This window comes from Ixodes scapularis, unplaced genomic scaffold, assembly GCF_016920785.2.
Source record: "Ixodes scapularis isolate PalLabHiFi unplaced genomic scaffold, ASM1692078v2 PGA_scaffold7__128_contigs__length_106722199, whole genome shotgun sequence".
In the NCBI taxonomy this organism is placed as follows: domain Eukaryota; kingdom Metazoa; phylum Arthropoda; class Arachnida; order Ixodida; family Ixodidae; genus Ixodes; species Ixodes scapularis.
In genome coordinates this window covers 40035921-40061269 of record NW_024609882.1, presented here as the reverse complement: position 1 = coordinate 40061269, position 25349 = coordinate 40035921, and the positions used below count along the sequence as shown (strand labels likewise).

General features: G+C 44.1%; 1 protein-coding gene across 1 annotated transcript; it reads left to right on the top strand.

Annotated features, from left to right (window-relative positions):
- Positions 1 to 1024: 1024 nt before the first annotated feature.
- Positions 1025 to 18582, top strand: LOC8052973 (sodium-dependent glucose transporter 1C-like). The gene is made up of 4 exons (XM_042286352.1): positions 1025 to 1114; positions 2273 to 2399; positions 9897 to 10055; positions 17549 to 18582. Exons 1-4 carry the CDS (start codon positions 1040 to 1042, stop codon positions 18580 to 18582), a joined length of 1395 nt encoding a protein of 464 aa, XP_042142286.1. The 5' UTR covers positions 1025 to 1039.
- Positions 18583 to 25349: the final 6767 nt, after the last annotated feature.

Genomic DNA, 25349 nt, shown 5'->3' with positions numbered 1-25349 from the left:
TTAGTTCTATTGTCATGAACTCGGCAGAATAGCAGTTGAATCTGACAAAGGATTCTAGATGCCAAGCCTACTATTTGTAAATTTCTGAAAGTTGACTTTTCAATAACAAGAAACGTATTGACGCTAGTGATTTTACAAGTTAAAGAACACCACTTAAAGAAAAAAACAAAAACAAGATAAAATGCTTGTAAATAGTTTTTGGAACCTGATAGCCACTTGAAATATAGTTACTCTTTTTTGGTGTTTAGAACGTTTGAAAGTATATGTCTTCTGAAACAAAAGAGCATTTTGGACTTTTAGAGGAACAGGTATCTGCCAAAATTGCATTGTAAAAGAAAGCGGACAAACAAAAAATATTTGGTTAACCGTAGAAAATCTGCAATTCTATAATAGCACTACATGGACAAACGCATGGAACCAAAATAAAATGTGGCATATATAAACACCATCAGTCGACAACCGCCAGGCAGCTGTACAAGTAGCACGTACCTGTGTAAATGTTGAATTTTTCATTAAAACGAGATAAGTCTTCGCTATTATATCCTTGGGATTAAACATCGCGCTCCAGTAATGTTGATTGAAAGCGACTTTGAGGAATTGGGTCCTCTGCGATTAAGTCGAGGAAACCGGGGATATATAATGGGGGTTTTCTTTTCACTCAGAGGAGTCTCTTGTAAAGCAAACCAAGATAGCAAATTTATGAAAAGCGACTATAGAAAGTTTTTTTTAGTAACCGTTACATCACTGTGACGTAGTCATTGCTGGCTAGCCAATGGCGTTTGCCTACGTGGTCGTTGCAAGGATTCGCCTGTACTTAGCGCAATAACGAGTCTTCTTGAAACTCAAACATGCTAGCAGGCGGCGGTGTCGGAGGAGATATCTTTTCAGGCATCTTATCCACAACCCTACACCGACGGTTTATAAGCGGTGTGCCCCTCTTACTGATAAAGACAGAGCGTGGGCTTGCGGAGCGTATAACCGGAAACGTTTTCAGTTGCGTTGGTCCCATCTAAGCGAAGAGAGCCGTGCCCGTGGAAACATGATGTCGAAGCGGGGGCAACTTTTGCTAAAACTTGGGCGTACCCTCAACTGCAACTTGGGTTGCTTTGGAATGGTATGTTTTTTAAATCTTTTTAAATATCGCAAACATGCGTGAATATTTGTGGTCGCCTTATTTATATAATGGTAGATTTAGACATACAGCACAGCGCGTGTGGACTGGCTTCAAGTGCTATATAGGAATTGGTTTACATTTCCATTCTTGCTTTTACAAAGGAGACTAAGTCGTGCGCCAACATTTACGTTCTATGTTATCAAGGCTATACTGGTTTTAGGTCAAGTCCAGACGCAACCGACGCTACGAGCTTATGGTTCCAATCAAGAAGCGTCAAATGCGCAAGTCACTGAGCCTTTTCTGTTTATGATTGGTTCAGCGATGATAAAAGGCGTACAGGAACAGGACGAACACAAAGGATGGTGGTCATTTGACGCTGTCTGATTGGACTCGTCAGCTCGTTGCGTCGGCTGTTCCTGGAGTGAAGGTGAAACGAATTATAGCCTGTTTGGTGCGAACAGCGCAAAAAAGACGTAGGAGCAGGACGATGAAAAACACAGAGAGGCAGCTGACTTACAACTGAAAGATTATTGCCCTTCGAAAAGAGAAATAAACACACAGAGGAGGAATGGGAGAGAACAAACAAAGCAAACCGATAACATTCGGCATCAGTCATTTCGTTAAAATGTGTGGGAGGTTTGTGTGACAGCGCGTGGGCGTGGCTAATGCCGAATGTTATCGGTTTGCTTTGTTTGTTCTCTCCCATTCCTCCTCTGTGTGTTTATTTCTCTTTTCGAAGAGCAATATTCTTTCAGTGGTAGGTCAGCGCCCTCTCTGTGAATTTCTTTTTTCTGGTCCTCCGTCTTTTTTGCGCTGTTCCCGCCAAACAGTATGTACCACCAACTAGCCCAGTTACATGCCTTGTCGAAGTATAGCCTAGAGCGAAACACAAAATGTGGTGTATGTTTTTTTAGACAGTTGAAAAGCAGACGACCCCTATGGTCCGCTGGTGTGCCTGTTGTAGATTAGAAAATTAACCACTGCAGTACGAGTCCATGCTAGTGCATCCTTAACATGTCACGGATTATAATGTATATGCCAGATGACCTGGTAGGCGGAAATGCGCGATGTATTATTGGGAACAAATATTAATTTGTGATTATAGTTGGTTATCGTAAATGTGGTAACGAAACCTCAACAATTTTATCGCCTCATCAGGGTTTGGTCATGGCATTAACATCAGTGGCGCTCTTGGACTTGGCGGAGATCTACGAATCGGATGTGAAGACCGTGTCACACTTCATCACCATACGCTGCGTTGCTGAACTCCTGGGTTCATTGATTGGTCAGTATAACGTTTGTCAACCTATGCATCAGTGTTGCGACTATAGTTGATGAAGTTTTGCCGAACAACAGTAGGCAACTTCTAGAAGTAAATCTTCTTACGTTATAATTACTTGCTCTGATTACTCGATATACAATATTATCGAAGAGTGTCTTTTCCGTGCCACGTTCAGTTTTCTGTCATATTGCATTGTGTCCACTGAGACAGATATTAACCAATTTTCATATAGCGTGCCTAAAAGCTTTGCGTACGCACATGAATTAAAATTTTCGGCGCTGCGCTTGCACCGAGTCTGAACCGCATTTTGGACTGGCGCATGGCGACGAGGCTATATCTTTGCGTACAGAAAGATTTTGAGTACGCTGTTCCAGACGTCACTATTGTTAAGTTGTACAGTTCTCGACGAGCATTATTGTCAAAATGGACAACAAACATGTTTCAGTGGCTAGATGTGACATACATGAAGCTCGAAATCTCGCCGTACGCCACTTTGATGAACTGTGGCCCTGCGTTTTTTTCTCTGCACGGATGCAGTGTTTTCCAGCTCTCCTGAGTTATTTCGCGTCATGGATGTTTGTGTCTTCCGGAGTAAGGGGCGAGAAAAAAAAGCATCATGTCGTATTCGGTATTTATACACACAGGTATTCATTCTTACACAAGACATACCGGCGACAAAAAAAAATCGACCTCTCGGCGGTCGTAAACGCACCAGTAGATGAGGCCGAGGTGGTTCCGAAAAAAGACAAAGCAAACAAAACATGCTGGAATTAATGCGGCGTAACTAAGTCTGCCATATTATTTACTGAGTTTTGTCGTCGACGAAGCCACTCGGTATGCTTCGGCGCTTTATCAGCACAAAAAACAACGCCAATAACTAAGCGCCTAAGTGTAAACAAATGGCGTCGTCACTGACGTGGTTCGTTGAAGAGGCAGAACACGGCTCAGCGGAAGTGAAAAAGTGATTTTGTGTCAAACAAGCGACAAAACCGGCAATAACCGTAATAGGGTTGTTTTCTCACTGAGCCCATTTTGTTGGAACTCTCTATGACACCGCTCATTTTACTTTAATTCGTGAGGTGCTCACAGATCACATCTCGCGTACACATGTATGTCTAATTTAATTGACCGATGGCTCTAGTGAAACAAAAGTTTTAATGTGTCCAGTGCACATAAAATAGCATACACTATGCCACGAGATCTGGTATATGACTAATTTAATATTTAATCTGTGCCCGTTTTGGTGAAAACATTTTTTTTTTATCCGAGGGTTGCTTATTTATGCACGTTACAAATTTTCCTAATTTTACTTTTGTATATAACTTACGTACTGGTAATCGATGTAGCTTGGCACTTCTGGAAAAAAAGCGTTTATTCAAACGTGTAGAAATATTTTTACTTACATTACTTTAAATATTTAGAAAGATAAATTGGGGCTTATCAAACAATGGTGAACCAGCGCCACTTGCTTATTTGCTACACTGCGAAATTAAGAAAAAAAAAATCATACGTAGATTGTGAAAGGACAATAGATAAAGGAGAGATAGAGATAAAGAAAGGGATGTCACATAAAAAGCAAAATAAAAGGAAAATTAAAAACATGCAACAGGATTGTCATATTTTATTTTAGTCCATCTTCACACTTCAAAGTTTTTGGTGCAGGTGAATCGAATGGAAGGAATTTCAGAAGAGCTTCCGTAGCCTTATACGGCTGAGCAAATTCATTGATCAACCGAAAAGGGACCAGACAGAACAAGGTTCAACTGCTCATCGTTTGTATGGATTTGTCAAATCTTCACTGACTTCAATATAATCGCGCAGCACGTGTTGCGTGTGATTGGCCTTTATACACGATATACTTTGGGAATACTCAATTTTGCCTATTTTATGAAGGTAATTTTTAGTGATGCAACTTCAAGTATTATACGACGTAACACTACTTCAATTGCTTTTACAAGTCTTCGTGGAACAGAGAAATTACGATGAGTGCAGCCAACGCTACAACCCGGTAGATTCAATCAAGCGGCGCCAAAAGTGCATCGTCACCGTTCTCGTCGTCTTGAGCGTTTTTCATCACCGCGAAACCAACGTTATTAGATTAGCTCAGTTACGGAACTGCTCAAAGAGGCTGCATGCACGAGCAGTTCCCCTCTTCACTCACCACGACTCGCCTCCCGTCGTTCGACGCGCCGGACGTCTGCTTTGGTAACTGCATGCCGTGTATTCTCTGGGATACGTACGTTTCGAAGCTCAGCGTCAAGATGGCGTTCCACCGTACTCTATTGTAACTCTATGGAAAACACATTTTGTAAACGAAACTCTAGATGGCGCTTCGAACGATGGGAGGTGGACAGAAGTGAGTAAGAGGGGGGGGGGGGGGGGGGGAGGGGGGGGGGTTACCCCCCCACAGGGGTTCCACAACCGAGGTAATCTAGTAACGTTGCGCAAAAACAATTACCAATGGTGAATGCACCGCCATAATGCTTTTTAGAGCGTAGCTCTTAGACCACTTACGGCCAGCTGAACTAGAAAAAACATACACATAAAGAAAAGACCATTCACGCCGCTGGACCAACAACTGATTTCTTTTTCCTCCTCTTCTACTGCAAGCCACACTTGAGGGAACAATTCTCTTTTCCTTTTTTTTGCTTTCTAATCCACCTTAAAATCTCTTTTTCTTAATTCTCCTTAAAATGTTAACCCCGAAGAAATCTTTTTTCTTTCTCGTGAAGCACGAGAGAAGGTGCACTGACGCAGTCATCGCCTTTTTCCTCAATGGCAAGTGCCTCTAGGATTTCACGTCCCAGTTTTGTTTTGTTCCTTGCGACGATGTTTACGTCGTAAAACAGTGCCGAACATTGACACGCACGACAATGGGCTGGCAAGTGTCCTCCTGTTGACAGGGTTTTCACTGATGCAGCATGCTCCCTCGTCCGATCGTTAATGCATCGGCCGGTTTGTCCGATGTAACTTCGGCCGCATGTCAGCGGAATGTGGTATACCACCTCCTTTTCACACAGGGCGTATGGAGACTTGTGAACTGTGCCACACCTCTTCTCGTTGTCACTTCGCTCCTGGTTAACCCGGCGACACATGGAATATGCTTTGTTTGGGGCCGAACACACCACCTGAACGCCTTGCCGTCCAGCTACCTTTTTTAACTTGTGGGTCATCCCGTGAACATAGGGTGCTACCACCACCGCCTGTCGAGTCTTTTTCTTTTCCTTTGTGCTTTTATCCGTGCACCCTAATCCGCGCTTGATGGTCCTGCACACCTGTTCGCAAATCGCTACCAGGAGCGGTTTTGGGTACCCAGCATTTTAAAACTTCGCTCAACTTGATGGTGACAGGTCTTCTTTAGGGCGGATATCAGGGCTGTGGTGGCCACCCCTCGTTTGACATTCTTGGAGTGCCCCGAGTCAAAAGGTAGAAAGCCTTTGCACGACCTGGCTTGGTATCTCCAGCACACGTGGTTACCTTTGAATTCCAATGCCAGGTCCAGGAATCTGATGGAATCATCCACGGGGAGTTCATGGGTGAATTTGAGTCCCAAGCCGCTCTGTTCAAAGCACCGCATCACTGTGTCTCGGCACCCGTCTCTTTCTTCATCTACCTTCGTGTTGCATAGAATTAAAAAATCGTCGACGTACCTGAAGATGCCTTCAATCCTTGGATCTTTCAATATTTCTTGAATGGCACTTCCGCACGCCGCGAGGAAAACATCGCTGAGGTACGGAGCCACGCGCGAGCCAATGCATACTCCACTTCTTTGTACATATGACGAATTCTCGTGCGACACTACTGTTGCCGTGAGGTACACACGTAGGAGCTCCAAGACACTGTCCAGGTTCATGCCGGCTGCATTCTGGAAAGCTATGACACCCTGCTGTTCGATGGTCTTTCGAAGAATTGATAGCAGGCTTGCTTGTGGTATGGAGTAATATAAGTCCTGAATGTCGATAGAAAACCCGGAAACAATGTCAGACCCCTTCTCCCGAATAAAGGCGATCACACTTTCGGAGTTGGGAATCCTGAAAGGATCTTGCGCCGTACACTGGGACAATTGCTTTGCCAGATAGATCGACACCTGTCCTTGCCACGTGTTTCTTTCGGAGACTATAGCCCGAAAAGGAACGTCGTCCTTGTGTGTTTTTGCTGAAAAAAGCACCGACAGGTGGGTCTCCTTTGTTCCTTTGATTTTCGTTACGAGGCTTCCTTGACGGTTGTCTTCGAATATTTCCAGGATGGCCTTTTTTGCTGATTTAGTTCTTTTTTCTCCCACTGGAATGAAATTCTTAGCCACGGCTTGAGTGGCCTTTTGTTCATACTTTTCAGAATCCAGCACCACAAACCCTCCCTCTTTATCCGATACACAAAGCCTGAGGTCTTTCGTCCGCAATTCATGTACTGTTGATCCAAAGCTAAACTTTTGATGCGCTTGGCCCCTTAGGTTTTCTAGGCAGTCAATCCCTTCATTAATGATCTGCGAAACTTTCTCTTCGGGAGCTTTTGACGCAATGGACCGTACTAGCGCCACCTTGTCCACGGCTTCCATCCTTGGTGGAATTGCGAACTTTGGTCCTTTTTCAAGCACACGTTCAAGCACACGTTTCAAGCACACGTGTGCTTGAAAAAGGACCAAAGTTCGCAATTCCACCAAGGATGGAAGCCGTGGACAAGGTGGCGCTAGTACGGTCCATTGCGTCAAAAGCTCCCGAAGAGAAAGTTTCGCAGATCATTAATGAAGGGATTGACTGCCTAGAAAACCTAAGGGGCCAAGCGCATCAAAAGTTTAGCTTTGGATCAACAGTACATGAATTGCGGACGAAAGGCCTCAGGCTTTGTGTATCGGATAAAGAGGGAGGGTTTGTGGTGCTGGATTCTGAAAATTATGAACAAAAGGCCACTCAAGCCGTGGCTAAGAATTTCATTCCAGTGGGAGAAAAAAGAACTAAATCAGCAAAAAAGGCCATCCTGGAAATATTCGCAGACAACCGTCAAGGAAGCCTCGTAACGAAAATCAAAGGAACAAAGGAGACCCACCTGTCGGTGTTTTTTTCAACAAAAACACACAAGGACGGCGTTCCTTTTCGGGCTATAGTCTCCGAAAGAAACACGTGCAAGGACAGGTGTCGATCTATCTGGCAAAGCAATTATGCCAGTGTACGACGCAAGATCCTTTCAGGATTCCCAACTCCGAAAGTGTGATCGCCTTTATTCGGGAGAAGGGGTCTGACAGTGTTTCCGGGTTTTCTATCGACATTCAGGACTTATATTACTCCATACCACAAGCAAGCCTGCTATCAATTCTTCAAAAGACCATCGAACAGCAGGGTGTCATAGCTTTCCAGAATGCAGCCGGCATGAACCTGGACAGTTTCTTGGAGCTCCTACGTGTGTACCTCACGGCAACAGTAGTGTCGCACGAGAATTCGTCATATGTACAAAGAAGTGGAGTATGCATTGGCTCGCGCGTGGCTCCGTACCTCAGCGATGTTTTCCTCGCGGTGTGCGGAAGTGCCATTCAAGAAAGATTGAAAGATCCAAGGATTGAAGGCATCTTCAGGTACGTCGACGATTTTTTAATTCTATGCAACACGAAGGTAGATGAAGAAAGAGACGGGTGCCGAGACACAGTGATGCGGTGCTTTGAACAGAGCTGCTTGGGACTCAAATTCACGCATGAACTCCCCGTGGATAATTCCATCAGATTCCTGGACCTGGCATTGGAATTCAAAGGTAACCACGTGTGCTGGAGATACCAAGCCAGGTCGTGCAAAGGCTTTCTACCTTTTGACTCGGGGCATTCCAAGAGTGTCAAACGAGGGGTGGCCACCACAGCCCTGATATCCGCCCTAAAGAAGACCTGTCACCATCAAGTTGAGCGAAGTTTTAAAACTCAGGTCTCGAGACTACAGGATGCTGGGTACCCAAAACCGCTCCTGGTAGCGATTTGCGAACAGGTGTGCAGGACCATCAAGCGCGGATTAGGGTGCACGGATAAAAGCACAAAGGAAAAGAAAAAGACTCGACAGGCGGTGGTGGTAGCACCCTATGTTCACGGGATGACCCACAAGTTAAAAAAGGTAGCTGGACGGCAAGGCGTTCAGGTGGTGTGCTCGGCCCCAAACAAAGCATATTCCATGTGTCGCCGGGTTAACCAGGAGCGAAGTGACAACGAGAAGAGGTGTGGCACAGTTCACAAGTCTCCATACGCCCTGTGTGAAAAGGAGGTGGTATACCACATTCCGCTGACATGCGGCCGAAGTTACATCGGACAAACCGGCCGATGCATTAACGATCGGACGAGGGAGCATGCTGCATCAGTGAAAACCCTGTCAGCAGGAGGACACTTGCCAACCCATTGTCGTGCGTGTCAATGTTCGGCACTGTTCTACGACGTAAACATCGTCGCAAGGAACAAAACAAAACTGGGACGTGAAATCCTAGAGGCACTTGCCATTGAGGAAAAAGGCGATGACTGCGTCAGTGCACCTTCTCTCGTGCTTCACGAGAAAGAAAAAAGATTTCTTCGGGGTTAACATTTTAAGGAGAATTAAGAAAAAAAGATTTTAAGGTGGATTAGAAAGCAAAAAAGAGGAAAAGAGAATTGTTCCCTCAAGTGTGGCTTGCAGTAGAAGAGGAGGAAAAAGAAATCAGTTGTTAGTCCAGCGGCGTGAATGGTCTTTTCTTTATGTGTATGTTTTTTCTAGTTCAGCTGGCCGTAAGTGAACTATGAAGCAACTAGCTCAGCTCAAGCCTGTTACAGCTCTTAGACGCCCGATTCTGCGTTTCGCGGCATCACCATCGCCATCGGCGTCGGCGTCGCGTCGGCGTCGGCGCCGGCGTCGGCGCCGGCGTCGGCGCTGGCGTCGGCTTTGACGTCGGCGTCGCTCCGCTAAATTTAGCGGTAACCGCCCCGCTAAATTTAACGGGAAATTGAATTGTTGAGGTCATGTGGCGTCAATTTTCCAGCTAAATCTAGCGGAGAAATTAAATTTGTTCATGTGTGACACAACACGAAATCATGTGGCGTCATTTCCCCCGCTAAATTTAGCGGGGAAACTGAATTGGTGTGGAGGTCATGTGACGTCAATTTCCCCCCTACATTAACAGGGAAATTGATATCACGTGACCTTAAAACCAAGGGAAATGACGTCACATGACCTTGTGTCACGTCACCCATGAACAAGTTCAGCGGTAGGAGGAGGAGGGGAAGAGGAGATGAGGGTACTTAGGAGGCGGGGGCATACCCTCCCCTCCGTACCGTCCCATCTTCCTCCTCAGTAGGTGCGCTCTAGTTTCGCATTACTGAGATTTGTAAATGTCTTTTTTTTTTTGTGCTTTATCGGTTTAATTGGCCAAAGCAAGCGCAAAAAGACATCGAGCGCCGGGAGGATGCACGTTCGACGCTGCTCGTGAACTCTATAAGATTGCAGCGCCGCGGCTGCGTTCGAAGTGAAACGCAATAATGTTCACCCAGAGTTTCTCTTTTTGCAGGTGGGAAGTTATACGACACTTACAACACGCAGGTTATAACCATCCTGACAATGTTAATGGCCTTCGGAACGGTGCTTATGATCCCAATAAGTGGAACTCTCGCACTGGCGCTCGCCATGGTGTTCATCGGTGGACTCAGCTTTGGCGCGTTCGATACAGGTTCGTTCCCTCTCAATATTTACTTCTTTTAAGGCGTTTTATGTCGAAGCTACTTTACAGCTGGTTTTTACCTGGGCTGTCAAAAAAGCTATGGTCAATCACAACTTAATGTAACCTGCGTCGTTTCCCGAGGTTTTTATTACCGCCCCGAAATCATTTGGATCACAAAATCGGCCGATAAAAAAAGCTAAAGAGCGAAACACGAAGCGAGAAGATGAATCACAACTCCGTTTCATAAGCTTCTAGTAAAATTATTTTTGTGCAACGACAATGTTAAAACTATACGACCTCGTCGCCTGCGGGCCACATTTCCATTGATAAACTAAGTTATAAGGAAGCTAACTTACGTATTGTAGTAATTGTTTCACATAAATACATCAACAAATTTCCATTTCAAGAATAAAAAAAATAGAAATTAAATTACGCATAGTCAACAAGATACACGACCAACAGCTAGTGACAAATGGATTTAAGCACGTAATAAAAAAAAATTACGACCAATCGAAACAGATACCAAATAGCATATAAAAGGAATATCTGATGTGCACATATTGAAACACATTTTCAATAACAATGCGCATTAGCGAGTTCAATAAAAAAGAGACTTTTACTATATCGTGAAACATATAACAGACAAGTTGAATAAAGCGAGACTTTCTCTTTTAAAACTGATTGCACATTACTAAATCGTAAATGTGTTCTCGTTTTTTTATAAACGCTAAATATTACATGTGCATATCAGATTATTTAGGCAAATATCCAGTACAACGAAGATTAGGAATCGTTAGTCATTGACTCTCCGGTCCTTTACCGATTTATAGTCAGAGATGTTAAAATCGTCGCAGAATAATCATCCCTGTAGGGCTGCGAGAGAACATCGTAATAAAAGGAGACGACCCTCTTCCATTGTTTAAAAGTTAAATCACGAGGTTTCCTGCTTCGTCATTGGTTCATCGGCGTTCTTGTCGAACGACGACGCAATCTGATTGGCTACTGAGCGTTTTAACGCTACCCCCTAAACACAACAATTAGTCAATCCGTCCGTCTGTGCATTTTCTGCTAAATTTAGTGGGGAGAGTGGCGTCACGTGACGGCACCCGACGTCACGCGACCTATACACCTCGGGAAATTTGGCGACACGTAACCTAAACGCCAACTCCGTTTCCCCGCTAAATTTGGCGGAAAATTGACGTGAGGTGAACAATTCGCCGATTCAGTTACCCGCTTAATTTAGCGGGAAAAATCGCCTTTTTGTGATCCAGACACCAGTACGGTTTCCCAGCTAATTTTAGCAGGGGAAATGAACGCCCAGTGACTTGGCATCGCGTGACTTCTACACTATTCGGTTTACCCGCTAAGCGGAAAAGTATATACATCACGTGACACACCGATTCCCTCACCGATTCCCACTCCAATTCCATAGAATGCATTTCATGCATTAGAGTTGAAGATAAAAGTAGCTGGCGATATTTGTTTCTCTTGACGCGGGTGTCACCCTAAATTAATCGCTTTTTAGACGCGGGTGTCACCCTAAATGCAAAACAATTGTTTCGTATATTAAATTTTAATCAGTCCTGCAAAGGTGGGAGATGTTTTAGTCAAATGTTTATTGGGAGATGCTCGCGATATCTATTCTCATTATAATTGGGTTTAAAGAATGAAGTTCTTTCTAACGAAACCACCCGCCCCCCCCCCCCCCCTTCCCCCTCGCAATCTAAACATTTTGCCGTCCTTCCGTCCATCTATCTGTCCTCCACCCGTCCGCTAGTCTGACCGTCGGTCTATTCCTGCCTCTCCAATTATATTTAGAGGGGAAAATTACATTATGTTCCCGAAATGCCAAGTCAATTTACCCGCCAAGCTTAGCAAAAAAAAAACTAAAAAAATAAATAAGAGAAGAATTTTATGTGACATCGCCTCACGAGACCTACACACGAATTCAGTTTCGGCATTAAATTTAGCGCGAAATTAGCTGTCAAGGTACCTTAGTACGCCACGTGGCCAATACGCCAGTTTACTTTTCCGCTAAATTTAGCAGAAAAAAAATATAGGCGCTTCACTTCCCGAGACGATTGTTTAATGCTTTCTAAAAAACTTAAACAACCGCTCCTCAAACATTTGAGAAAAGGTCGCCATGAATTTTTATAATTCTTTAGGTCACGCTCCTGAAACATTGCGCTATAAGATTTCGACGTTGACTGCAGTACAGTAATGCACTTCAAAAACGCAGCCCCCCCTTTTTTATGTAAACTTGTTTTGTTTTTGATTTTACCATGAGAGCTTTGGGTATTACCTGTACTCGACATTTGACGCGTTGACTCAGCCAGACATCTTACACTCCTGGATCCAAAATATAATTATTTCCAAGCACGTGCCATAGCTAAACGAAGACATCTGAATGCGAAAGCATTAACTGTCCCATGGAGCGAAGCCGGCGTTATTCGATGTCTGTAGCAGCGAAGAACGGTCCCTAAATACCCATTGGTGGAACAGAAAGATCACATAAATATCCATTGGCAGAGCGAAACGGCACGTAAATTCGCACTGGCTACAAAGCGGACGCGCATCAGAAATAAAACACCAAGAAAAGCACGGAAAAGCAGATGCCTCGTCACGGAAGCCGGCGGGGCGCTCAAGGTCAAAGCGGACACGCCTCTGATACAAAATACCTAGAAAAGCACAGCAACGCAGAAGCTTCGTCGCGGAAGCCGTCGTAAAAGCAGCGAGGTTCGCCGCGCCGGCGCAGTCGGGGAGCGTGATGTCATCGCAGGAGCGCCATGTGAAAGAGAAAGACGTGGCGCGCTGCTTGTAGGAATGCGCTGCATGTAGGAATGCTGTTGCATTCCTACACATAAGCAGTGTTAAGTGTCTCTGCCGAATTTTGGAATTTATGGTTTTCTTTCAAAGCAACGCTGGAAAAATTTAAACGCTTTAAACACGTACCAGATTGAGCCTCATTGCCGACCCTCTCTTGTCTTTCCGAGATGCTGAGCCACTAAAGCGGGCGTTGACGAGCCTCCAGAAAGGCCTATGATGAGGAGAAGGACACAGCAGCACCTAAAGTGGGAAAAATCTGTCCTGTTTTCGCAATGATGAAGTGAAGCGAACGGTATAAATGTAAACAAAATTTGATGTCCGTTATGGCGGCGCCCATCCTCAGCTGCCTGAAGGTGGCTATAACACTGGCAGCTGGTGTAAAAATGTAGGCTCTAAATATAGTTTGTATTTCTTTTTTTTTTTTTGTTAACAGTCTTTGCAGCCAATGCCACAAGCACAAAAACGCAAGGTTGCTGCTTTGCAGCGTTCCTTCGCAAGCGCTCGCGCTAGAAATGTATGTCTTAAAGCCACGAGCGCGGGCTAGATCGCGCTTGAAGCTTTTTTAACAATAACGAAATAATGTAGCGCTATGAAATAGGCTGCAGAATACGGGCCGGGATTTTATTTGACACAATGTCATGAATATTTACCAAGAACAAAACAAAGATTCCAGTTCAAATATCCAGAATTAACCCAGTTTTTTTGAGCAATCATGTAATAAAGTAGGGTACAAAAAGCACCACATATATTACTCTGAGAGTGATTGCGGATTCCCTACCGACGTTAACACCTTATTGTTACCCTCTCTAAAAGAGTACTTTCAATTGAAGGCGAGCTTCCGGCTCGTTTCGACCGCCTATTTGTGTGTGCAAAAACTGCATTCGCATAATCTGCCCTTTTGTGCACGTGAACCTCTTGCGTCTCACTAGAAATCTCAAAGACCCTCTCCAGCTTAAAATGGGTTTGCTAGTTTTTATAAACTCCTTTCGGCAGGTATCAGGGCCTCCTCGTGGAAGTGTCCACTAAGTTTAAGCTCTCGATGTGAGGAATAAAGAATATAAAACGTCCCCAGAATTACTCATATTGCAACTCACTCGATAAAAGAGCAGTGACGTAACTCGATAAAAAAAAAACTGTGTAGCTTGTATGTTTAGACAGCCTTGATCCTAGTACGCCTCAACGGATGACTTATCTCTTAGCTGTAGATGAAAAATATAGCCAGCGCAGTGTAACCGCTAACCTGGAGTCTTTAAGGTGCACTACGCAGTAGTGATTACACCAACGTGTGTCGGCACGAAACTCACCCAGATCGAAGCGGGCAAGGGGGGGGGGGGGGAGGGGGATCGAATCTATAACGTGCTGCAGCGCAAGCTTTCTTTCCACGCTCCATGCTGGATGCGTTAACGAACTCGGCCACCGATCCCCCTCCGTAACTATAGCGGGATGCCGTCTCTTTAAAAGTCTCCTTTATTCGCGCTCCTCAGTCCCGCCTGTTGTTATCGTATTGGTCGCTTCGCGCCGCTCAACGAATCTCGGGTTCATCAGAGAGGACGCAGAGGGTAAAAACAGCGATGACCTACAAGTCACGTATCTTCTACTTGTTTGTAAGAAACTGGACCATAATAAAAAAAAGTTAAAAAAAAGCAGAAAAGCACTGTGGAGGTTTGCGCTAATTACATTGGCTACTTCGCCAAGTAGTATGGTTCTTTGGCGAATAAAAAAGTGGAAGGGGCACTGATGCACTTGTCATCGAGTAGCGCAATCTTCTCCGCCTCAATAATTTGTCTAATTAAAGGGCCACCGCTCGGCGCCCATACAGTGAATATTTGTGAACTGGGATTCACAACCAGTCTCGGAAGTGCATCTTTACATGGCCAGATATAGTCTTATTCACCTAGTTATGGTGCTCTCGCAGTCGATTGTCGAGATATCAGCCTGTGTATCCGAACAGAGCTTCCTATATAAAGTGATATATGAGGCTCTGGTCGGACAAACATATCGGGTGTCTCGGGAGAAAGGCTTGATGGTGGTTCGGAGGGGAAACAAAAAAGGCGCAACGTTATGATTAGTGGCTGTAGTATCTTGCTACGCCACAGATTTCTCATGTGATGAAACGAAAATGCGTCGAAATCTCAGCTTCACAAATTACAGCGCAAGTATGGGGTTACACACGGACACATGTCAACACCGACTACAGAACTCTTGACCTCAAGTTGGTTAAGAGGGGCATCGTCAAACTTTGCCTTAAAAACTCACTTATGAAATCATGCAAACATCTGATAAAAAAAGCGTTTTTGCACAAATTTGGCGCCTGTCATCAGCAGGGTATCAAACTCCCTTATTAATATCAGTGGCGGAGAACCTTCTCAGAAAGCAGAAAAAAGGTGTAATCAAACGAAACCCAAGAGACAGGTCAACTAGACCCGTTACTGTGACTTACATCCACAACGTCTCCCATGGTCTTAAGAAAACGGCGAAGAGGGTCAATGTCGACGTCATCTTCTCGCCTCCAAACAAGGTTTCCGGCTTATGTCAAAAAGTGAACACTCCTTTACAACATTCAGCGAGCTGCACAAAAAAGCACCAGACCAGTTTCGTTCCGTGTCCAGGTGGGTAAGTGTTGTACACGTTCCTCAAAAAAAGGAACGAAAGCTCGTTCCTCGTTACTTCTTATTTTTGGAACGCGTTCCCGTTACACGTTCCATCTGTGAGAATGGAACGCGTTCCCGTTACCATAAAAAAATGGAACGTATAATTAAATGCACGTTACACAATTGTATTTTGATGATTACCATATTTAGTTATATCAACCAAAGTTAGTCTCTTTTTTTCCTTTTTAGATCTATTCCATCAAATGGCAACATACGAATTTGAATGCCGCGAGGGAAGGGCACCAAGAGAAGAAAACAAGCGGGAGCAGGGTTTCATTTGTTGATATATTCACCTTTAAAAATTTCAGCTTTTATTCATATTCATGATTGTGGTGAGCGATTTAGACGAGCCTAATGTACTGTTAATCCATATTGCACAGTAGTTTTACTACAACCTCACACGTTTCAATCTAACAGAGTCCCTCGTTTGAACTAGCCAACAGTTGCTTCTCAATGCTGCTGTCCGCAAGCCGTGAAAGTGAAGAAGAGGGTGGGTCTTTTGGAAGGTCAGTCTTAAAAGCTACAAGTCCTCCTTCGTGAAGGTTGGATTGGTTGTTCAGTTTGAAGGGTAGTGGACAAGGGGAAAAGGAATAAAGGTTCATTTTGAGTTATCTTGGTCGGGATATAAGGGTGCATTCGATGTCTGGTAACCTGTTATTTTGTTGTAACTATAGTTCTCTTTGTGGAAGTTCAGTAATGACTGCAGTTGGCTTTAGATTTCATGGTGTATGAGGATTCGTGGAAGCAAAGAAAGTGGCTGAGTTTAAAACATCCTACTTGCTGTGTTTTTTTTTTTTTTTTGACTGAAGATTTTGCTTTTTTGTACCACTGCCTCGGACACTAAAAAAGATTTAATGTCCACTAACCCTCCTGCACCCGACTGTTACCAAGCGAGGACCACGTAAAATAAACCCTAAGAAAAGTAACCAAAACTTTAACGAGATCCCGCTCTTTGTGAAGATATTGTTTTTATACCTTTAGAATTTCCCTCTCCTAAATCAAAGAAAGATAACCCCACTGGATGGAAAAAATTAACGCCGTTGCTCTTTCCGTTCTATTAATAATTTAACGCGTTCCCGTTCCAGTTCCACTGATGCAAAATGGAACGGCGGCGTTGGTTCGTTTTTCCTAAAAGGAACGCGTTCCAGGAACGCCGTTCCTCGGAACGCCGTTCCATACAACACTGCAGGAGGGGCAGTGTATTCCTTTCCCCTCTCCTGTGGGAAACAATAAATCGACCAGACTATGCGACGTTTAAACGATCGACTCCGGGAGCATAAAAACAACATAGCTAGAGCCAACTCAGGACATATAGGTGTACATTGCCGTGATTGCGGCTGTGCGGCCCCTCTAGATAGGTGTACAGTCCTGGGCGGAAGCTTTAGCCAACTGACTAGAGAGATAGTTGAAGCGGAACTTATTGCCAGGTAGGACGATAAGGGTGTTAGCAGTAAATCACTGTTTTTATTAGGAAAATAATTGGCTTATCTTTCACTGTAGGTGAACGCACATGATCGTCATTTTATGGAGTGTGGAAGAAAAAAAAAGCCAATGTTCATGAAAGTATCGAAAAGACGTGGAAGGAAAAGAGGTGCAAATATAGATTGAGTTGTGAGTCAGCACTGTGTGAGTGTTTTGTCGGCTGTGAGTGTGATTATTTTTGTGGCCGGTGGTGACGTGTGTTTGTGCGTAACCTCATACTTGCGCTGCTATTTTGACCCAGGGATAACCAAGTCGCCCAAGCCGCCGTTTTGTTTTCTCAACTTAATTTCGTGATAAAATCTTAGTCATTTTGGTTTTATAATTCAGCTTCGTAACTAAAGGTGCATACACTCGCGCGGGGCGTGAAGACAAACAATCGCTATATTTAGACAGGAGAGGCCCTTTAAATGCAAACATAGAGATGGTACAAATATTTTTTAAGAACCATGGGTACTACTACAACTGAATATCTCCTTCAATGTCAAATCTCATATTAACGTCCCCCCCCCCCAAAAAAAAAAATATTATTTTCAATTTGTGCAGGAGCCAACGTATGGACCATCCGGTTATGGCCCGAAAACAGCAGCCCTGCGCTCCAAGTGTACCACCTGAGCTTCGGAATAGGCTCCTTGGCAGCTCCACTGCTCGCCGAACCCTTCCTGTCTACGCTTGCCTCCTCAAGCTCCGAGCCCTTGGACGCCAACTTCAATGACACTGCCTACTTTCTGAACAATGACAGCCTACACACCTGGAACGAAACACAAAACGCTGCCAGTAAAGACTCCCGGATCCAGTACGCGTTCGGGATAGCGAGTGGCTTCTACCTCATACCCCTCGTTTCCATGATCGCATTGTACCTCGTGGACAACAGTGACTTCAAACTCCAGGAGACCACACCAACAGAAGTCTCATCTGGAAAAAAAGAAGCAGCCGACAATGCTCGCTTTACCAGAGTTCTGTTAATGCTACTGTGGACCTACGTCTGCGTTTACGTTGCCCTGGAGTGTACAACGGGACAGATGCTGACTGCGTATGCCGTCAAATGTGACCTCCATCTATCCAAGTCGTCGGCATCCCATCTGACGGCTGTTTATTTCTCGTCCTTCGCGGCTAGCCGAATCATGGCCGCCATAGTTACCCTCAAGGTCACCTCCTTCCAGATGCTCGTGGTATCGCACGTCATTCTCGCGGTCACCGCGACCCTTCTTCTCATCTGGGGGTCTTCGTTAGAGATCGTGCTTTGGGTGTGTGTCTCATTGCTCGGAGTCGGCAAAGGGCCCGTATACGGGGCTATTGTGGCGTGGACAGCGTCTTACATGGAAATGAGTAACAGAATGATGTCGCTGATTATAGTGGCAGCGGTGGTCGGGGCCATGTCGCCACCTCTACTTGTCGGACAGTTCCTTGACTATCATCCGCCAGCGTACTTGTACGTCTGCTTCGCGACGGCATGGTTGTCCATCATTCTGTTTGTGGTAATGGTTTTGGTAGTAAGAAAACGGCCAACTGGGACCACTGAAGAGAGCAAGTGTAACACCGAAAGTCCTGAAATAGGTACTGACGTGGTTTCCTTGTAGTGTTAGCAGTTTGATGCGTGAGATCACAAGCTTTGGTGGTAATACCTTTGACAGACAAATACATTTTGTAGACCACATGTTTGCACGAAATTTGTCGGTAGGTATAAAGGTCAGTTTATAGTTCACAGACCTGCACACCAACTCAATTTCCTGCTAAATTTAGCGAAGAAACCGAATTGGTGTCTCGGTCTGTGACGTCCCATAACGCAACACTGCGGATTCAGTTTCCGCGCTATGTTTAGGGGTAAAACTGACGAAACATGACCTCTACACCAATTCAGTTTCCCAGCTAAATTTAGAGGATTAAATTAGCTTAAAGGTCACGTGACGTCAGTTTCCTTCTAAATCTAGCGGAGGAACTGCATTGGTTCATGGGTGACTTAGCAGGAAGTCATGTGACGTCATTTTCCCTACTGAATTTAGCGGGGACACTGAAGTGGCGTTCAGGTCATGTGGCATCAATTTTTCCAGCCAAGTTTAGCGGGGAGACTGTGGGAAGAGGGGAGGGCATGGAGGAGGAGGAGGGGAGGGCACGGAGGAGGAGGAGGATGGGAGGGTATGCAGTAGGAAGAGGGGATGGTACGAAAGAGGAGGAAGGGAGATGGGGAGGAGGAGGGGAGATGAGGAGCAGGAGGAGGATGAGGTGACAAGGAGGAAGAGAAAGGAGGGGGAAGGTGAGGAGAAGGAAGAGAGGAGAAGGGGTGGGAGGAAGAGGAGGGGAGAGGAGAAGGAGAAGAGGAGGAGGAGGGAAAAATGAGGAGGAAGAGGAGAGGAGCAGAGGAGGAGGTCGGAAGAAGGATAAAAGGAGTAGAGGGGTAGGAGGACTAGGAGAGGAGAAGGGGAGGGTATGAAGGAGGATTAGGGGCAAACCCTCCCCCCCTCCTTGTCAAGAGCTGCGCCTTTAATACAAACGGGATATTGCCATATGCACTATGAGATAACGTAAAACTGCATCCAATATTTTTTATTGACTTAACCATTTTATAACTCTATCTTTATAAAATCTCGTAGGTCTAGATTTGGAAAGAAGAAATTATACTATTCAAATTCAATATTTCATTTGCACCTGAAAGAATATTCGGCTTTGTTGGTGGATTTGTTACTCCCTTCTTTACGCGCTAAACTATACAGATTCAAGCTTTAAAACTGTGGAACTGCTCACAATGCGGGATTATATTTCACATGTTCAGCGCCGCACTGCTTCAGTGCGCTTAGACACATAATGCACTGAATGTCTCTACATTCTTAGAGGTTGTGTTTCTTTGATGGAGCGTTTGCTACACAACACGTAAAGACGCATCAAATTACTTATCTAAAAATGTTTCAATCGACCCGGTTGATGGGCGGAAGCGGAAGAAAGCTACGAGTTATCGAGCACCGTCGTTCGCGTCGACCGGGTTTCGGCTAACATCGCCTATACCTACCTTGAACCGCTTAGACTTCGTATTGACTTCCTGTCTTAGGGATTTCATCAGAATCGTGCATTGCAGGTTTGTAGTAGTTTTGCTTAAATAGCGCGACGTTGATAGAACTAGAATACATGCCGAACTCGTCGTCGCCACCGGGCCAACCAAGCCATGGTTTCTTGCACGCGTACATCACGATCACCGCGATCTCGTTTCTCTCACTAGGTAGTCGTGTGCCTTGTTGCCCGTGGTTCTCCCCGGAAAAAGTTAATCAAGTGGTGCTAAAATTTCTTGTCCCGTTGTCCGTACTCCCTGTATAGCGAGAAAATATCCTAAGGATTCAGGCGAACTGTTGATTAATAACCTTTTTTGACTAACTTGAGGCTGGTGTAGAGAGAAACATCAAAGCCAAGACAGAAAATAGAGAGGACGACGTGTCAAGTCCTATCTATTTTCTGTCTCTTCTACATTTTGATGCTCTTTCTCTACCTCAGTCTCAGGTTAATCCCATCCTGGTGTACCGTCGGTGCCGTCGGTAGAAACCGGAATGGCGTGACAGTCTTGTTCACACATCCGCCACCTGGTGGCGTCTTTATGTGAAAAAGGTCCGTTCCTTCTGTGAGACTTCAAGAAGTGAGGTGCCCGTGTACAACTTTGATCGGCACTCAAGGTGCGAACGTGTGAACTCCTGCCCGTAGGAGGTTCCGCACTACCTGAAAAGGTTAAGAAATACTGAAGCAGAGTCAAGTAATGATGCTAAGTTTCCACGACGACGCCAAGTGCAGGCCAGCAGATGTTTTACTAATACTAGCACTTTATTTGTTCCTTTATTACGACGCAGTCAGCTGCAAAAATAAAAAGAGAGCTCGACGCTGATTTAATATTACACTCTCAATAGACGCTTTTCACGCCATATTATCAGCAGATATTCATACGTGTCCTGATTTTCGCTACAGAGTATCCCGTAACATACGCCCATACAACTCGTGTAAGTAAACCTGGTAACACCTATCATGTTCTCATTGCATAGAGAAACAAAATCTTATCATTATGCAAGCGATTCACAGAGTTGCAGATGGCATGGTTCGGTCATTCCGCATGCGTTCGTCATCTGCTGCAGGTATCTCGAAACGCCTTGAGGACCGGAAATTATTGGAAAACATGTCCCAAGCAAGCACATCCAGGAAAACTTTGTCGTGGCGGGTGTGAGATCGAGGATTTCTGGATTTATTATTTCTAGTTGTTCAAATCCAACGTTCTAGTTTTGAACAATCCTTCTTTCGGAGCGAAATCCAATCCCAAGCATTTACCATGGGAACGCCCAAGCCAACCGGTTCTGTGAAGCAGTAACGTCACAATTAGGGGGCATTTATAAACAATGACATGTTTGTTTTTCTTTAAACACGATGTAACTGGCAAAATATTCAATCGATATATTGGGTTGTGTTTTATGGTATGAAGTGCTACAAGCAATTAAAGAGGATATATACATATTATCCAAAGTATTAAGTTAGAAAAATAATGTGAATATCAATGAAGCAAGAAGTCAGTCTCCCCCTGATATAAGGCAACACTGTTTGAAAAATATTGAGAGAAAATTTAGAGAACGCACTACGATTGCTAACCAGCTCCTTTTACCGTGCATCACGCTGCACGAAATGTTTGTAAAAAGCGTATCTAAAATATACTGTCCCTTTTGAACAACGGACTTGCGTTTTGCGTAACGCGTCCTGAGTAGAAACCTAAATGGTTAATGCCAGAGCCCTCCGCATGCCAAAGCGGCACAAAAAAAAAATTGGCGACCTGTCGTGCGTTGCATCGAAACCAAATTGTTTGGCATTCTACACACTAGCTTGCAATCTTCAGTTTAGGCTGAGTCCTAAGCTGTTCACCGGCAATTTAGAGATTTTTTATTGCACCTGTAGGATGTCAGGGTTGATGTCGTTCCTGTGGCTTATCTTCCGTTCTTAGCGGATATAGTCAACACCACCTAGAGAATATGTGCACTAATAATTTGAGGTCATTGCAGTGAGCTCGAGCCCAGACACAGACAGCAGAAGTCTGCTGCGTCAGCGCTCGCTTCGGTGTCGCGTTCAATTCATGCGTCGAAGAATGCTTCGAGCTCGGCCATGTTCCAAGTACCGCACCATCGGAATCTTTAAAGCATGACTAAAGCGCGTGCCCCGCGGTCATGGTACTACCAGGGAGTGTGCTTAAATGAGTGCTTGAATGGCTGTGGTAGTGTGGTACGCGGAACACGGTAACGGTTTGCTAAATGTCCGCATTTACTGTGCGTACCGTCACTTCTTAGTAAGATATACATTAATGTTTAGCAACAATATTGGAGAACAATATTGGAGAACAATATTGGCGAGAAAGCGGCATCATATTACTAACATCGTTCACTGACAATGAGGTCACTGACCAACGACTTATTTCGAATAATCAGTAAAAAACACGCATTCATATTCATTGAGGCAGCGAGTAGGTTAGCATGGCGTCGCGTGTGTTGTTTGTGTGTCATCTGTGTTCGAACTCCTTGTTTGTTTGAAATTTATAATACGTCTGCAAATGGTCATGTAAGCAGAGTGGGAATAAAGTACATCCCAGCGATAATACTTCTTTGTCAATTTTGATTTTGAAGTTTAATAGCACCACCTGGGTTCAGGAGTTTGCGAATGGTTTTTGGTACAACGCATCGTTGACCAAAAGCTTACATTTTGACCAGGGTCCCCCTGGTCAAAAAGCAAGCCGTTTCCGCCCTCGTCAGCGCAACCGTAATAATAAAAGAGTTATTAACGATGCGTTGTACCAAAAGTCACTTCAAACATTTTTTTTTTTTGAAGGTAGTGGCACATACTGCCTGGTGACTGTACCGGCTACTATGTCTTCCGGCGGGAAGTAGTGCCAGTTACTACGCACTGAGAAAAAAGGGTATCTATAGCCCTCCCTATAGGGAGGAACGGTCTTGTAACTTATGTTCCTCTAGAAAGGGAGAAACTTTCGTCCCTGAAAAAGGGTAGCAAAGTTCCTCCGTGACCTGCACCTCATTACGGTGGCCCCGAATCCAGCAAATCGAGTTCAATAAGGCTTAACGAGGACGCTACGTCTCTTGTACGGGACGAGAGGAGCAGCAAATAAAAGCGTAACACGAGCTTTCCGCGAACAGTGTTTATTTACATACAAAAATTATGTATGTAGTACATAAATTAGAAACGAAACCAAACGAAACCAAAAGCAAAACCAAAGCCAACTAGGGGGAGAGGGGGAGGGGGGTTATACCTTAATAATTCTAAGCGCTTTCCTCAGCTTATACCTTGTTGTGGCATTAATAGCACTCGACGGGAGTTTATTAAAGCATACTGGGACATTGTACAATCGGGTTCTTTTACCATATCTTGTGAAACACCGAGTTGTCCAATAACGCCCTTTCGGTTTGAGATTAAGGGCAGGGACGTACGGAGTATTCAAACTGCCAGCCCAAAAGCGCCTATGCCCGACAGTTTATATCAATAATGAGTTAAAATCAGGCATAGTTAAATTCATGAACCCATCAATGTTTTTATAAAGCTTTAGTCATAAGAAAGGTTATTTAACATAGAACATAGAATTGTGCTAATTTTGGTTTGCCAACGTTGGGCACATGGACCGCACACCGATATGCCATAACGGAGTACACTGTAGCGCAGAGCATTAATAGTAACTTTTCGGACAGATAATAATAATATTAATAATTATTATTATTATTATAGTAATAATAATCTTATTCAGGAATGCAGATTTTGCAGAATAATAATAATAATTAAATAAATAAATACTAATAATATTAATAACTATTTATTGTTGAGAGATGGGCATTCCCAACGCACAACACAGGTCCACCAATGTCAGAAAGGGCTTGTATGTCTAAACGGAATTCGCAGTCAATCAATAACGGTAGGTATCATATAAAAAAAAAGAAAAAAAGAGGTGTCAAAAAAGTTTAGTAGATGAGGTTAAACGAAATCAGTGATTAAAAAAAAAAAGACAAGGAAAAACACATTAGTCGGCGAGTGAAATGCGACAATGAGTAGCAGAACAAAAAAATCGTCGAGCACTGTTCACGACGTCTTAGGCATGGCTCAAATTGGAGCTCTCTAAATCTGCTAAATTTGAGATTCCCAAGGTAGGTAGGAAACAATCCAAACAGAAAACCATAAGCACTCATGGGGAAAAAGAACTTGTGCTAATAGAGTCTTGCAACAGTTCGTTTTAAGTGGGGCTCACAGAAGCACTCAATTTGAGCACGAAATACCAGAAATACCAAAAATCGACATCATGAAAAAAGTATTCGCTAATCTCCAGGAGTAAAAAAAGACAAAAAAAAAACAGGCACAATAAAAAAATTAAAACAATGAGGGTTCATGCACTATCAGTGACTATCATTTAAAGTCACACATCCAAAAGACAGTCAGTACCATTCCTTGCGAACATAAAAAACAACACAAAAAAAAACAGAAGAAAACACAAGAGGACAGTAGTGCTTAAAAAACACAAAGACACGTGAGGTATTCAAGGCATTTAAAAAATGTAAAAAAAAAATAATTAAACTTAACAAACCACATCAGTGGATGTGAGATAACGAAGCTCATTCTTAAGCTTTTTCTTTGTAGAAAACTCGCAAACATCTGCGGTTAAGTTGTTTAAAATTTGAGGCAAATAAAACGAACGTTCTTGCCATATCGGGTGTAACAGGCCTGAACTAGGAATCATGGAACCGTTCTTAAAGTATGCACATTTGGCCGACCTGTTTTATATTCATCATTCCACTAGTGACTTAGTACTACTGTTTCCAGGAACAAAGATTGCAAGTTGTGCATATCCAAAACCTGAATAACGTCGATATTGGAGGACATGGGTTTGTAATTAACATTATGCAGCATTCCGCTATTTATATTTGTGCGCCATGAACCAGAGAAGTTGCGAAAAGTAGTAATGCCGTAGTGGAGTGTGCTATACGCTAGTGAGTGGGCTATGAATTTTCGGAGATGAAAAGGTAGAAATCTTTTTATGTTAAACAACGAGCAGGAAACGACCCTTAAAGGGGCGGTGGAACAATTTTAGAACTTCAGCCAAATGATTGTGGAAGTTGTAGTTGGTCCTTCCAAGATCCAAGAACGGAAAACCATTTCTAATTCGGCTCCTTAGTTTTTCGTTTAAAAAGTGTCAATCGAAGTTTTCGCCGTCTCTCAACTCGTGCATCGGCGACAAAGTACTTCCGAGTCACATGCGCACGGACGTCCTGTGGGATCATATTACTTCCGAATGGGCTCTGTCACCTCTATTTTTTGGTCCTCCAGCCCTCCTCCTGTGATTCTAAAC